Below are 16,845 nucleotides of genomic sequence, written 5' to 3'. Positions count from 1 at the left end.
CTACCTATCTTATTGACTAAGTAAGGTATAACAAACTCTAACAATCCTTGGATAATGCTTTAGTACAAATATCTGCAGTTTGATCCTGTGTACAAATAAAGTGCACGATGATAGAATTGGCCAAGACTTTCTCCCTAATGTAGTGGTAGTTAATCTCCACATGAAAAAGGGGATTCTTAGCAATAGATATAGCAGATATGTTGTCACACCAAAGTTTGGGAGGATAGGGAAGAACAAGACTAATATCGACTAACAATTTGCAAATCCAAGCCAATTCAGCAGCAGTGTTAGCTAAAGATCGGTATTCTGCTTCAGTGGATGATCTAGCCACGGTGGGTTGTTTCTTAACACTCTAACTTATGAGTGAATCACCCAGAAAAATACATAATCTACATGTGGATCGCCGATCTATAGTGCAGCCAGCTAAATCTACATCTGAAAAACTGTGAATACTGAGAAGTGCAGAACATTTTGGAAACCAGAGACCAAGAGAAATAGAGCCCTTCAAATATCTGAAAATGCGTTTGACAGCCTAGAAATGAGATTCTCGTGTACTTGGCATGAACTGACAGACTAGATTTACTACAAAAGACAAATATGGTCGAGTCAAGGTTAAGTATTGAAGCCCTCCAACTAAAGATCTATATTCTTCTGGATTGGATAGTAATGGAAAAGAGTGATCCAATTTAGATGTGCTCAGTGGAGTGGCATAGGGTTTGGCATCATCCATGTGTAACTTTTTTAGAAGATCCAGGATGTATTTAGTTTGAGAAATGAATATTCCCTTGGAAGACCTCTTGACCTCAATTCCTAAGAAATAATGAAGTGATCCCAAATCCTTGACAGGAAATAACTCACAAAGTTAAGAAATCACAGCTTTACATGTTGCAGAATCTGGTCCTGTAACTAGAATATCATCAACATACACCACTAAAACATCTTTCTTGACAAATAAAGAATGATCAATTTGTGAACCAGAGAATCCAATAGAGTGTAATGCAACTGTTAACTTTGCATACCAAGCTCTGAGAGCCTGTTTGAGGCCATACAGAGACTTACACAATTTACAAACATGATATGATTGAGCAGGATCTTCAAAACCAGGAGGTTGAACCATGAACACAGACGCAGTGAAATTGACATGTAGAAATGCATTACTGACATCTGACTGATTAAGAAACCAATCAAATTTAGCTGCTAGAGTTAAGAGAAGTCAAATGGTGACTGGTTTTGCAACCGGACTGAATGTTTCATTGTAATCCTTACCTTGTTGCTGATGAAATCCTTTAGCAACAAGGCGGGCTTTGTATCTGTCAACCGAGCCGTCAAGTTTTTTTTTTAATACGAAAAACCCATTTACACCCCCACCAAGTTTTGAGAGGAATTATGAGGTACCAAAGACCATGTACCAGTTTGAAGCAGGGCATTGAACTCTTTCTGCATAGCTTGCCTCCAATGCAAGTGTTTAGATGCTTGAAGATATGTGGAATGTGTGTAATCAAAAGATAGATGAGATGAGAGATGATGTTTAGTTGCTAAGAGAGCCTTGGGTTTGAAAATACCAGACTTAGACCTGGTGATCATAGGATGAATATTAGTGATAGTGGGAGGAAGGTGGAGAGGTGATGAGATAGGTAAGGGATTGGAATCTAAGGGTGAATGAGTAGGTGAATGAAGATTAAAGGAATGAGTAAAGGTTAGTGAGGTTGGGATGGAGGATGAATTGGAAATAGGTTGAATTGAAGAAGATGACTCATAGTAGATTGGTTATGATGAAATGGAAATGTGTGTTCATCAAAGATGACATGTCTAGAAATATAAAGTTTCCCAATGTGAGTATCCAAACACCTATAGCCTTTGTGATTGAGGCTATATCCCAAAAACACACAAGGTTTGCTTTTAGGATCAAGTTTAGAGGATGCGTAAGGTTTTAACCAAGGAAAGCACCTACAACCAAAGACCTTGAGAGTTGTGTAATCTGGTGGTTTATGAAATAATAGTTCTTAAGGAGAAGGTTTGACACCGATGGGCATTCGATTGATGAGATAAAGGGCTGTTGAAAATGCGTCAACCCAATAAGTGTGAGGAACTTGAGATGCTGCAAAAACAGTTCAGGCAGTTTCAACTAAGTCTTTGTGCTTTCTTTTAGCACAACCATTTTGTTTTGGAGTATGAGGGTAGCTGAGTTGGTGAGAGATCCCATGTGTTTGAAAGAAATGAGAGAAGTTATGATTGACAAATTCACCACCAGAGTCAGATCTCACAGTAATAACCTTAAATCCTAACATGTTTTCAACCACAGATTTGAAATAAGCAAATGTACTGAAAACTTCATATTTGTACTTCGATGGAAAGAACCAAGAATACTTGGTAAAATCATCAACCAAGAGAAGATAATACCAATATCCATTAACAGAAGAAATGGGTGCAATAGCTCAAGAGGTTTGCTTGTGTTACAAAGAACGGAGGTAAATGATTTTCAAGAACATTTACCTAAAGCACAACTGGAGCACACAAATTTATTTATCCTTTCTAAAAGAGAGATACTAGACTGTGAAGCTAGTTTATTTAAAATTTTGAAAGAGGGATGGCCTAAATGTTGATGCCAGAGACCCTGAGAAGCTTTAGTACTGGTCACATAAGCATGATGATTTCCAGCAACAGAAGGTGCAAGAAATGGATAGAATCCAGCTTTGACAGGGCCTTTAAAAAGCTCTTTCCCCGAAGTGAGATCCTTCACAATAAAGTGAAAGGGATATAAATGAATGGAGCACCAGTTATCAATGATAAATAGATTTGCAGAAATCAAATCTTGTTTCAAATCAGGAACATGCAGCACATTGTTCAAATCAAATGTATGAGTAGATGTATGAAAACTAGAAGAACCAGAGTGAGTGATAGGCAAACATTTACCGTCGCTAATATAGACTTGCTCAAGACCATTGTAGGATTCAGAACTTTGAAGATTTGTGTAAGAATTTGTCATATGAGAGTTGGCACCAGTATCAAGAAGCCATGTTGGAGCAGTGGAAGAAGTGTTAGCATGAAGTGTTGTTTGTGAATGTTTGTTGCCATAGCCAGGATTCATACGATGCAGACAATCAATTGCCTCATGATCAAATTGAGGGCAGATTTGACATGAATTCCTTCTGTTGAAATTATTGAAATTGGATATGGAGCCACGATTATTCTTCTGATGACCTTGGCAAGAGAAATTCTAGCAAGAATTGTAGGATCGAGAATTATTGGGGCGATTCTGAAAATTTCTAGGGTTAGAGAAATTCCAATCCATGCCACAGCCCTGTGAGAAGTTGAAATTTGAACTTTGTTGAACATAATACGCGTGAGAATTGGAGTCACCGAGTGGTGTAAGAAGCATGTCGACGGATGAATTATAAGCTTGAAATGGCGCTGATGGAGAAACCTTATTGCGATTTGCCAATTGAATCTCCTTGCTGAGCAGTAATCCATATAACTCATCAATGGTGGTTGAACCAAGATGAAACTGAATAGCATCAACAAAAGTATCATATTCGAGCGATAATCCATGAAGAGTAACAGAGATGAGCTCCAAATCATCAACCGAAGCACCAGTATTCGCAAGAGCATCAGCGATTTCTTCAATTTGTTGAAGATAAGCAACCGCAGTGGAATTGCCTTTAGTAATTGTTCGAAGGCGAGAACAAAGTTCATGGATGTGTGATTGAGATGCCGTCGCAAGGTGAGACTCCAATTTTGCCCATAGATCATGAGCAGAGGTAACACCAACAGTGTAGGGAACAGAGAATCCGAGAATGTCGAATTGATTCAGATCAAAATGTTTTGATCGTTCTTAAACCACGTCACGTACTGAGGATTCACAGTCGAAGTACGATTTCCCGAAAAATCAATGAGATACTTAGGCGGCGCCACCATGGAACCATCAATTATTCTAGTGAGATTATTCCAGCGAAATATCGGTGCAAACAAAGCACTCCAGGTGATCCAATTTGTAGTCGTCAGTTTGATTGGAACCAGCGAGCCAATGTTCTGGATTATGATCGAAGAACTGAACGAATTAGGGCACGAATTTGGGACTAAAGAACTTGCAGGAGATGACTGCGATGTAGAATCAGAGGAATGCGAATGAGGTACCGCCATTGTTGGTAGCTTAGGGTTGCAAGAAGAGAAGACACAGAGAAAGCAGAGAGACGAAGGATCGTCGAATGTCGTTAGACACTAGCGATAGATACCATGTTAGAATCTAGAGAGAGATTCAATAAGAAAGATACAGAGAGAAATGAAATTGTGAATAATATTGATTGAATAATGTTACACTTTGGTATATATACCATCATTTACATATAGAATAACTACCTATCTTATTGACTAAGTAAGGTATAACAAACTTCTCATAACAAACTCTAACAACAATACTCAGCATCATTTTACATTACTACACTTAATAGCGACCAGCATCACCACCATCGTCTCCTTCCTCTTTTGCTTTGGTTTTGCTGGATTTTGGGTCTCCTTCTAGCTAGAGACCTAGCCGGTGTAGATTGCCCATAATCCCCAAAACCAAGCCTCGATACCGTCTTGTCCCAAGGTACAACGGGTGGATCGAGACGAGCCATCCTGAAGTGGAGAGTACGTAGTGGGAGAGCATGTGCGTTCGGCGGAGAAACCAGAAACGGCGCCACGTGTCGGTAATCTCCTTGGCACGCGATGCATCCATGTGGACAAGCTGGATCCCAAGGTCTTACCATGAGGGGCAATCTTGACCCTATGGACATGATCTGGCATCAAGCTATAGCAATTGATTGAATTTTTAGATTTTGTTTATGGTTTTTTTTTTTTTTTTTTTTTTAAGCTCCCACTGAAAATCCACCGTATTCTTCCAGCTCAATAAACTTGTTTACAAACTAAAACCCAAGTCCGCAAACATTAAATACATATATAGACTTATTTGAAATTTAAGTATCTAAGTAAAGAAAACTCGGCAAATATTGTGTATATATAGACTTATTTGAATATTAACTACATCATAATAAAATCTCCTCATTTTGTATTGCTTGTAAGGCAAGAAAACTCATTATGATTAGTATAAGTAAAGATACAAGGTCAAAGGGTGAGGACACGATTCTAATTTAATGAAAAAAATGTATCCACTAACTCTATCATTTGTCAAAAAAAAAAACCAAAAATTCTACAATACACGTGAAATGCATGAACCATTTGAATTGTTAGCTTTGTATGGCTGTATGTTGACAGTTTCAGTCTAACCTTTCAAATATCAATGCATCTCGTACATAAAAATATTATATAATAAAAACCCTAATATTTAGATCGCAAACAACTAGTTTTGGGAAACTTCATCCTTAGTTTTTATATATTTTGTTTACGGACGCGCATGTGAACCGACGACTCTGTAAGATACGACAGAGAAGCAACGACGCTTTCATATGGGTAATATATTTATGTTGTTGCATCGGAGCCGTAAGCCAGCAATTTTAAAAAGTCAACAAGCGGAAATTAAGGTTAAGTTATTATTGGCTGAAAGAATACTAAATTTTATGAACCATGGAAAATACCAGGATCATTCTTATGGGAACTGGGGGTAGTCATTCACTGTTTGATATGTGCATAAATCTTTATTTTTGTGTTTCTAATGAGTTAATTCAACATATAAACTATGAACTGAAAATAAATAGTGAATTTATTTGGGAATTGTTATCAGCACTTCAAAAATTTCATTCTACACTCCAAACTTTCTAAATTAGTAAAGAAAAATACACTTGTGAGGAGTGTAGAATGAAAATTTTGAAGTGCCAATAACACTTCTTATTTCTTTTTTATAAATTTCTGCATAATGTTCTTATTTTACAAACTTTTAGTAAAAACTGGAACCCGAAGAACAGTAAGACGTTAGTAAAGGTCATCAGTTTTTTGGGAACTTCATTTTTATTAATTAGGAGCATACGAGATTTTTTTTTTTTTTTTTTTTTTTCAGTCAATGGTTTATTATTATTATTTTACTAACTATAATATAAGACAGAAGCAATGATGTGCTGTTATCTGATTAAAAAAACAATTAAGTTGGCGAGTCCACATCCATGCTGATCCATCGGATGCGGTAAGCCAACAATTAAAAAACTCAACGAGTGGAGACAAGGTTAAGCTATTATTGGCTGAAAGGATACTATTTTATGAATAAGAAAAATACTTGAAATGTAATGCTACAGAGATATTCTTGAACCACATTTTGTTAAATACTTTTGAAATGAAATTACCGCGAAAATTATATTTCTTCAATTTGATCACATTCACATTGAAAGGCAAGTAGTAGGTAGGAAGAAAAGCATGAGGATTGATATAACAATAGAGAGCCATTGTCCATACCATACTGCATATTCCAATTCTTTCTTTAGCTTATTTGGCTTTAATTCTCCTATGGCCAATCAAGGGATTTTTTCGAACTCAGGGAGAGCATATTGAAGTATACTCTCATAATCTTAATGTACTCTCTTTTCAAGTATTTATCAAATCTAGCTAAAATTTGACCCTTAATTTCAAAAATATCATATATAGCAAAAAATGAACTTCAAGGGACTTAAATGCCCTCATCTTGTATGAGCTTCTAGAATTTTTCTCTCCATACCCAGTTATGCAGGTGCGGTTTTTTCTGTTCTTTCATTTTTTTTCATGTTCTTTTTCATTTTTAGGGTTTTGATTATTTCCATATATCTCAATCCAATAAGTAGAAAGAACTAAAAGAGATCGAGCAATCAACTTGTCTAATTCATTTATTAATTGACAACACCTACAACTATATATTCTTGCATAATAATCAACTGATATTCTCTGAAAATTTCATAGACCTGCAACCTCAACATATTTTCAAAATAGAAGTTTTCATGTCTTCTTTTGGATGGAAATCTCTATTATACGATTCTACGGTATTATGCATACATAATATTAATTTGGGGAACACACACTTTTGCATCAATCTAATTGTTGTTTCGATTGCTCCCTATAAATTCTAATAAATCAATTTCTACTACTCAATTTTTATACTTATAATGTGTTCTGGTTTCACAATGGTGCAATTGACATACATTCATGGTGTTCGGCTTGTTCGACCAAGCATGCAACATCCCCGCGTGCCACTCCCCTCCTCATGAACAACGATGAGTAAAATTTAAAAGACGGTTGGCTTTTAGTTTTAGTTGTATTTTAATTTTGAGGGTAATTAGATATATTTAAGTAGAATTTTGGATACATTTGAAATTCTTTATAAAAACTGATATTTATGAATTTAAAGGCTAAAATTTGGTTATTAATGATAAAAACTCTCTTTTTCTACGATTATGAGCACTTTTTTTCCATTAGGCTTTTGGTAACCTAATGAGGTTTTGATGAGACACATGGGCTAGTCATACCTTTGTGAGCTTTAAAGATCCTTCTAAATATGTGAACCATCAACATCCTGCATTAACTCACTTTTTCTCCTTAAGTCTACTGGATTATTGTAGCAAGATTTTTGTGAGATATTCATTTATATATACACCCCTACTATAAAACTCGTGTTAGCAATTATTATATCTGCCAAGAATTGACGAGAACAACTACCATCCTCTAATCATGAAAGACATGATGTCGCTACTTGTTAAGTTGTATACGAGTGTTGTGAACATAATTATTAATTAGGAATGTAATTGTATAAACTTGAAGTAGAATCCAATTATATGACGATCAAATTCTCACAGATTTGTATTACTTGCAAGGCAAGAAAACTCATTATGATTACTATAAATAAAGATACAAGAACAAAGAATGAGGACACAAATTTTAATTTAGTGAAAAAGTTTAACCCACAAATGCTATCATTTGTCCAAAAAAAAATTTAGCTAAAATTCTACAACATACTTGTTTATGTTATGCATGTGTTTGGACCCAAAATTACACCATCGGCCCGTGCAATCGAGGCCGTTGAGTAAGCATGATTCTAGACCGTCGGATAAGAAAGTTAAGATAATTTTGTTTTGAGATAATGTTATGGTTTTTAATCATAATAATTATCTTTTAATAAGTTATCTCAAATTTTCTTATACAAAATAAATGGGATAAAAATCATATCCCAATGTAGAAGCAAGTAGAACAGTCCGATTTAATTTCGATTTGTTAGCAGTGTACCATGTGGATTAGAGCAACTCGGCTTGGGATCTTATCACATGGCATAGCATGGATCTGCAAATTTTGGATAATGGTGAATAGAAAGCCTAAGTAGGTTAGGTTGATTGACAAGTAGTCAGAAATAAATTTTAAATGGTTTGAAATTCATTAAATGGGATCAGGATGTATGGATGAGTGATAGAATTATGACAAGAAAAGAAAGCCTAGCTAGGCTAGGTAAGTCAAGATGGGCTTTTATCTTGTTTGGAAAGCCAACCATTTGGATGAAAGGTTTCAGACTTTAGAGGAACATGGAAATAGTGATGTGATGCAGCATGAGGTTTACCATGCATGAAGAGATAAAAGATTATGATGGTGGGACCGAATATCCTTGGCAAGATGCTAAGAGTTTTAGTCAGATGACAACACTTGCAAGACTTGGAGATAAAATCACAGTATATCAGGTTGCTGCAAATGAACATGTGGCTTCAGTTTGCGTGAGATGGTATGAATAAAGCATGGGCTTTGGCCTGCATAACGTAAATTTCTTTATGAGTTTGAAAACGATTGGATTCTGTAACAGGTATCCAACAAGTGTCAGCCGCCAAAGCCAGTATAGCAATACTATAAATAAAAGGCAACGTGCATCATTCAGGGGGACCTTCAATTCAGCATACAATTGCCCTGCGCAAAACCTCTCAAATACCTTGAGATTTTTTTCCTTTTCTTTTTCTGCCGACACACCTTCAGTTTGGATAAACAGCACTGTGGAGGCATCCAGCGAACACCTTCAGTTTGGATAAACAGCACTGTGGAGGCATCCAGCGAACACCTTCAGTTTGGATAAACAGCACTGTTGCCGCAGAATCAGCCGACCAAGAAGCACCTTCAGTTTGGATAAACAGCACTACGTCGAGGCCGACCGGTTACCTATCTAAGTCTCGGCCGAGGAGGGTTTTCGAACCCTTGTTAGGTTACGAATTGCGTAGTGAGGTGTTACGAATTGCGTTATTCGGTGTACTGGACGCCGAGTGATTGTATGATTGGATACTCACAAGTGAGTTTTAGAGTTCGGTATTCCAACGGCCGAACTACATTCACCATCAAGACATACATCACATTTGAGTACCTGTGTCCATATAGTTTGGTCTCGATTCGACGTGCTTATACTCTTACGAATATAATCACAGTGACCGAATCGGGCTCCGACGATTTGTGAACTTCGCAGAATTAGTAGCCTTGTCTTCAGGCTTTAGAACCCAGAGACCAAGAGTGTTCCTTCCTCGGTCGCAGTCGCAAGATAAAGAAGTCAACAACGCGCTCAACGCGACATCAACGAATTTTACTCCTCGGCCGAGCTCGGCCGACGAGTTGGCACACCCCGCATTCAACCTAAGGACGTAGTTAGCTTATTAGTTACTCGGCCTGCGCGCCACGTAGGTTTTGTAATTTTTAGAGTCAACAGCATGAAACATTGGAATTGTTAGATTTGTATCTTCACAGTTTCAGTTTAACTTTTCAAATAAGTATTATAATAAAAAGTTAAAAACCCTAATTTTTAGATCGCAGACAACTAGATTATATACTTTGTTTACGGAGGCGCATGTGAACGGAAGACTGTAATATACGATCGAGAAGCAACGACGCTTTCATATGGTTAATATATTTATGTTGTTGCATCGGAGCAGTAAGCAATTAAAAAAAAGTCAACAAGTGGAAATTAACGTTGTTGCATCGGAGCCGTACGCCAGCAATTAAAAAAAGTCAAGTAGTGGAAATTAAGGTTAAGTTATTATTGGCTGAAAGAATACTAAATTTTACGAACTAAGGAAAATACTAAGTTATTAAGTTATTATTGGGAGTAGTCATTCACAGTTTGATGGCTGCATAAATCTTTATTTTTGTATTTTTAATGAGTTAATTCAACATATAAACTTTGAAGTAAAAATAAATAGTGCATTTCTTCTTTATGAATTTCAGCATAGTGTTCTTATTTTACAAACTTTTAATAAAAATGGAACCTGAAGAACAATAAGACGTTAATAAAGAATTAATCATGGTTATCGAGTTTAATGGATTAAATTGCCATCTCTAAATATATCTCATACATCAGTTTTATGGGGAACTTCATTTTTATTAACTTAAGGACGGGCACGCGAGATTTTTTTTTTTTTTTTTTTCGGTCAATGGTTTATTATTATTATTACAAACTATAATATAACAGAAGCAATGATGTGTAGTTATCTGATTAAAAGAACAATTAAGTTGTTGAGTCCACATCCATGCTGATCCATCGGATGCCGTAAGCCAACAATTAAAAAAGTTAACGAGTGGAAATTAAGGCTAAGCTATTATTGACTGAATGGATACTATTTTAAGAACAAGGAAAATACTTGAAATGTAATGCGAAAGAGACTATTTTCTTAAATCACATTATGCAAATTCATTTTTTTTGAAATGAAGTTGACACAATGAAAGATGAAAAGTAGGAAAATGCTTGGCAGAAATCATTTTTGAAATTAAGCTGCCACGAAAGTTCCTCTTCTTTAACTTGACTACATTACATGCTAGGAAGAAAAGATTGAGGATTGATATAACAATATAGAGCCATTGTCCATACAATACTGCATATTCCAATTCTGTGAGTGACTCTTTCCTTTAGCTTATCTGGCTTTAATTCTCCTATGGCAAATCAAGGGAGTTTTTTGAACTCAGAGGGAGTATTCTGAAGTATATTCTAATGACTTTAATGTACCATTTTTCTTACAATTAGGCGCAATTTTTTTATTGGGCTTTTGGTAACTTGATGATGTTTTGATGAGACACTTGGGTTAGTCATACCTTTGTAAGCTTTATTGATCCTCCTGAAAATGTGAAACATCGACATCCTGCATTAACTCACTTTTTTCTCCTTCAGTCCAATGGATTACCATAGCAAGGTTTTTGTGAGATTTTCTTTTTGATAGCGCCCCTTACAATGAGACTTTTTTTTTTTTTTTTTTTTTTGGAGAACCTCGACGGTACGAGAGAAATTTACAATGAGACTCGATTTAGCAATTATTATATCTATCGAGAACTAACGACACAACTCCATTCCCTAATCAAGAAAAACCCGATGCGACTACTTCTTAAGTTGTACATACTCAAGGGCGATTGTTGTGAACAAAATTATTAATTAGGAATGTGATTGTATAAACTTAAAGTAAAATCCGATTATGATTTGACAATCAAATCCTCATAGGTTTGTATTAATTGTAAGGTAAGTAAACACATCATGATTAGTATAAGTAAAGATACATGACCAAAGGGTGAGGATACAATTCTAATTTAGTAAAAAAAAATCACCCAGTAACACTATTGTTTGTCTAAAAAAAAGTAGCAAAAATTCTACAATACACTTGTGTATAAAATGCATGAAACATTTGAATTGTTAGATTCATATGGCTAGATCTTGACAATTTCAATCTAACGTCTCAAATACTGATGCATCTCATACGTCGAAGTATTATAGTAAATGCCTTAATTTTTAGATCGCAAACGACTAGGCTTTGGGAAACTTCATTCTTAATTTTTATATTATATATTTTGTTTACGGACGCACATGCGAGGTTTTTGTTTATTAGTGTTACCAATGTGAAGTGAAGACTAACTGTAATATAAGACAGGGAAGCAACGGTGCTTTCATTGTGTAATATATATATATATATATATATATATATATATGTGTTGTTGCATCGCATGCCGTAGGCCAGCAATTAAAATACTCAATAAGTGAAAATGAAGTTGTCGGGGAAAGTTCCTCTCCTTCAACTTGACCCCATTCACATTGGAAGGTAGTAGGTAGGAAGATAAGCATGGGGATTGATATAACAAAGTTGTCGGGGAAAGTTCCTCTCCTTCAACTTGACCACATTCACATTGGAAGGTAGTAGGTAGGAAGATAAGCATGGGGATTGATATAACAAGAGGCCATTGTCATACCATACTGCACATTCCAATTCTTTGAGAGGCTCTTTTCTTTAGGTTACCATGCTTTAATTCTTCAATGGCCAATCAACTGGTCACTTCTTCTTCCTTGCCTCCTTCATGGAAATATGATGTGTTTTTGAGTTTTAGAGGAGAGGATACACGCACTAATTTTACAGATCATTTATACAATGCTTTGGTTAATAAGAGAATCAAGACCTTCATTGATCGTGAACTTAGAAGAGGAGAAGAAATAGCACCAGCACTCCTCAAAGCAATTGAAGAATCAAGAATTTCTCTTGTCATATTCTCTCAAACCTATGCATCTTCGTCATGGTGCTTGGAAGAGCTCGTTAGGATTCTTCAATGTAAAGATTCAAAGCAACAAATAGTTTTGCCAGTTTTTTACAAAGTGGAACCGTCCCATGTACGAAAGCAAGAGAGTAGTTTCGGTAAAGCGTTTACTGAACTTGTGAGCAAATCCGACAACAACAACGAGAAGGTGCCTGTGTGGAAGAGTGCTCTTACAGAAGTAGCAAATTTGTCAGGATTTCCTGTCAAGGAGGGAGAGTACGTACATTTCTTCCGCTTACCGTGTATTTATGTAGTTAATTTCCTACAATAATGTCATCAATGTAGTTTTGTGTTTCATTTTTACTCTTTATATCTTTAGCAAGTGACACATACTGGACTTTATTAGTAAGTATTAGTGCATATTGGATAAGAAACAGAGAAAAAATTTCAAGTACACTTTTTGTTAATATCGTATAATATATCTCTATGTTTGTAATATTTCCCTCTGTTTGTTTTTACATCTCTGAAATACAGCAAAAAAGATAGTTCACTGATTAAATGTGTTATTTGTTTTGAACTGCTAGCTATGAAACTACAATTATCAATGACATTGTTAATGATATCTTAGTTCGAGTACCTGATGGCACATATGTGAAAGGTTCTCATCAGAGTAAGAAAAGTATAGATCGTTTGCAAACTACTTTGGATAGTTACGATTCTTATAAAGGAGAACCTTTCAGAGATATTCAAAGAGTACTTCAAAAAAGTTATGATGCCTGGGATGATGTCGTGCAACAAGTTAGTTTGGATATGTCACACAAGGGCATGAGACAATTGAAGGGGTTTAAGGTACATACTTTAAATTCTTTGAACCATTATTTATTTACACATATTTTTTATTTCCAAAAAAAAAAAAACTATTCAAGTGTTTCATTATGTTTTTTTAAAGCGTGTGATTGTTTTGTTTTGATTTTGGTTTCACAGAATTCGACAGAGTTTACATCTATGAATTTCAAAGGCTGCGAATTCTTACAAAAAATCCCCGACTTATCTGGAAGCCCAAATCTAAAGCACTTGGTTCTAAGTGATTGTAAAAGTTTGGTTGAGGTTGATGATTCTATTGGATACCTTGATAAACTTGTTTACTTGAATCTTAATGGGTGCTCTAAGCTGAAGAGGTTTGTAACAAGACTTGGATTGAGATCCCTTGAATGGCTTTATCTAAAAGGTTGCACAAGGCTCGAGAGTTTCCCAGAAATAGAAGAGGGCAAGATGGAATCTCTAACGGATTTGGATATACGACAAAGTGGCATAAGAGAATTGCCTTCATCAATTGCATATCTTACTGGGCTTCAAAGATTGAAAGCCGATGAATGTGAGAACCTTACAGGTACATCATTACATCATATATATGGGTTGCAAGATCTGATTCAAGTTCATTTCGGTAAGTGCCCAAAACTCGTGACATTTGGGAATCATGAGGTGCAGTTTGATGAAGTTTCATCTTGCAACTCTATCACATTAGCCCTTCCCAACCTATTTGATCTTGATTTGGGAGGATGCAATTTATCAAAAAGTGATTTCCTTGTGCCTCTTGGTTGCTGGTTCACATTAGCAAGCCTTGATCTGTCGAGAAACAATTTTGTTAGTCTTCCGGATTGCATTAACAAATTTGTCAACTTAGTGAAACTTAGATTGAGTGGTTGCAGGAGGCTTCGAAAAATTCCACAAGTCCTTCCACCAAGCCTATGTGACTTATATCTGGATGATTGCACATCATTGGAGAAAATTCCAAAATTGCCCCCGATGCTTGAGCGTCTAGAGTTGACTAATTGCATTAAACTAAGTGGAGATGAAGTGGCAAAGCTGAAAAATAATTGGTTGAACGAGGTTGCTCTCTCTTCTTAATTTCTCTTGAAATGAAAATTCATTTTGTTAATACTTGAGATAGCATTCAGATCATAACTGTTAGTAATTAGTTATCTATACTTTATTTAATTTGCAGGAATCTCTTCAGCGCACTGAATTGCAAGTTATTCTACCAGACAACGAAGTTCAAAAGTGGCCCAGCTATACCCTTTGACCATCTTACAACCACTGAACATGTATCAGAAAATGAATTTCGTTTTGAAAGTCCTCTACTTTCAAGGGGACACGTTATTCGAATTGGCTCTATCTGTTGTTCTTGGAGCACGAACTAATTATTTTGATAATCTTTATATTCTCATCAAGGGAATACAAAAGCTTGTACCTTATTCATGGGACGAGATGAAAATCGTGGCAACTCGTGTGACTCGAGTCAGTGGATTTAGATGATCACGAGCAGCATGGAGATATTTGTCAAGTTATATTTCCTTTCCACAACTCTGCACTATTTCCTTGCGTTTGTCCTCCTATTTTCTTGATATGTTGGTGCAACCATTTTCATAGACGGCTTTTCTGTTTAATGACTTGTCCATGTTCTACTATCAAATCTATGCATTTCCGTACGTGTGGTAAATTGTCGCAGTAAATTGTACGTATTATGTTAGGGAGGACACCGTTACCTAAATGTGTTGCGTATGACTTTGGGATATATTGTGCTGTTTAGTGAAAGAGATTAGAATTAGTTTTGCTTTGTTCTTACCGGATAAGTCACGTGCACTTTAATTTTTTGATTGTTCATTGTTACAGGTCGCTGATTAAATTTTTTTAGGCAATATTCAATGGGGAGGGTTAAAGGTCCAAAAGCCAAAAGATGGTCTAATTTGTCTAAAAATATATCTTCAGTGAATGACTGAGTTACAATTATTTGGAACTCATTAGATCATTATTTAGCCAAAATGGCATCAGGCTGGACAAGTGTAGCCTCCCTCTTAATCTTTTTTCAAGGCCAAACTCTTCTACTGCAATAATTGGTTTGAATTTAATGATTAGGATTGAAAATATCCAACGGTAGCTTATTTAAATTAACCAATAAATTTAAAGTACAAACTTTTTTTTAATACATACTATATTATCTACACAAAGGAATGGGGGAGTAGGCTAGTCAGAGTAATATGGTTCAAATACCTCTCACTTACAAGTTTAAATTAAAACTAGAGGAGGCTATATTTAGCCCTTCAGTTGGAAATTATATATGAGTATAGCCTAATACTATTAATTTAAAAATAATTTCTTACATGACTATAATTTTGAACGAAGCTATGTTTAACCCTTTTTGTTGAAAATAGCCTTATAATAACGTTTTGCTAAACCGACAGTTTAGAAATTCTCGAAATTAATATTGTAGAAAATTTCATTTTAGCCTTTAAAGAAAAAAAACAACTTTCGACTAAAATCTTGTGTAAGATTTAAAATAATTTTAGTCTCTTAACTCAACGTACATGTTGTCATACATTCAATCACCTCATATACTAATCATATTTTGATATTTTATTTCTCCTTTTCTTCCTAATTTTAATCTATTAATTATATTTAAACCTAATTTTTATTTCAATTCATAATATATTTTGTTATAGAAATTTAAATAAACTTTTTTTTTTGTATAATATATTGTGATTTTTAATAAAATGTGCTTCCATCGAAATTGCTTTTGCTAAAATGCTTAGGAACATGAGTGCTTACACAAGCATTCTCAAACGAGGATCGAGTAACACTTGCACTTGAGATTTAATTGTGAGGTTTTTCCACTTAATTTTTTTTTTTTTTTTTGAACAAATAATATTACCTACACTAAGGACATAGGAGTGGCTAAGCCTCATAATGGGCTAGCAATAATATGATTCAAATCTGTCTTTGATGAGAACCAAATCTAAAACCTCTCACTTATAAATGAAGATGAATTATTAGAGAACTTACAAGTGAAGATGAAATATTAGAGGAAAATCATTAAGCTTGAATCTTTTAACAGCAGAAGAGAAACTATTAGAGGAAAATGATTAATCTTTTTAATTACGACTTTGTGAAAATAATAAGATAAAGAGAATATTTAACCAAAAAAATCATTATAACCTATAAAGTATTTGATTCCATTTGTGGCCGACTTTAAAGGTGATTTTGTGGCGAAATTGTAGCGGGTTTATTAGCATTCTAAGGAAAAGTACAAACATGCCACTTAGCACTAAGATCTAGTAATTTAGTAGTATTTCTCTTCATTTGTAAGTGAGAAGTCTTATATTCGATTCTCACCAAAGGTGAATTTGAACCACATTATTATGGTTTGCCCAATATGAAGTTTAATCCACTCCCCCACCTCCTTAGTATAGATACTACCGTCAACTCAAAAAAAAAAGTACAAACCTCAAATAGGGCATTTTAGATTAAGTCTGAATGATCCTCAAACAAAGAGGACTCCAAAACAAAAACAAAAAAATCAAGGTCAACTTAGCCAATCTAATAGTCATTATATCGAAGGATCTTTGGGTATGACAAGCATGAGAGCACATCCAG

General features: G+C 35.2%; 1 protein-coding gene across 1 annotated transcript; it reads left to right on the top strand.

The window, feature by feature from the left end:
* The first annotated feature begins 12,098 nt into the window (after positions 1 to 12,098).
* On the top strand, positions 12,099 to 15,006 carry LOC137748411 (uncharacterized). Its single transcript, XM_068488555.1, has 4 exons — positions 12,099 to 12,690; positions 12,999 to 13,263; positions 13,399 to 14,304; positions 14,420 to 15,006. The coding sequence occupies exons 1-4, from the start codon at positions 12,200 to 12,202 to the stop codon at positions 14,495 to 14,497; spliced, it is 1,740 nt and encodes a 579-aa protein (XP_068344656.1). The 5' UTR covers positions 12,099 to 12,199; the 3' UTR covers positions 14,498 to 15,006.
* Positions 15,007 to 16,845: the final 1,839 nt, after the last annotated feature.

This window comes from Pyrus communis, chromosome 10 (assembly GCF_963583255.1).
Source record: "Pyrus communis chromosome 10, drPyrComm1.1, whole genome shotgun sequence".
NCBI lineage: Eukaryota > Viridiplantae > Streptophyta > Magnoliopsida > Rosales > Rosaceae > Pyrus > Pyrus communis.
The sequence above is the reverse complement of the archived record's forward strand: the minus strand, read 5'-3'. Positions and strand labels throughout refer to the sequence as shown.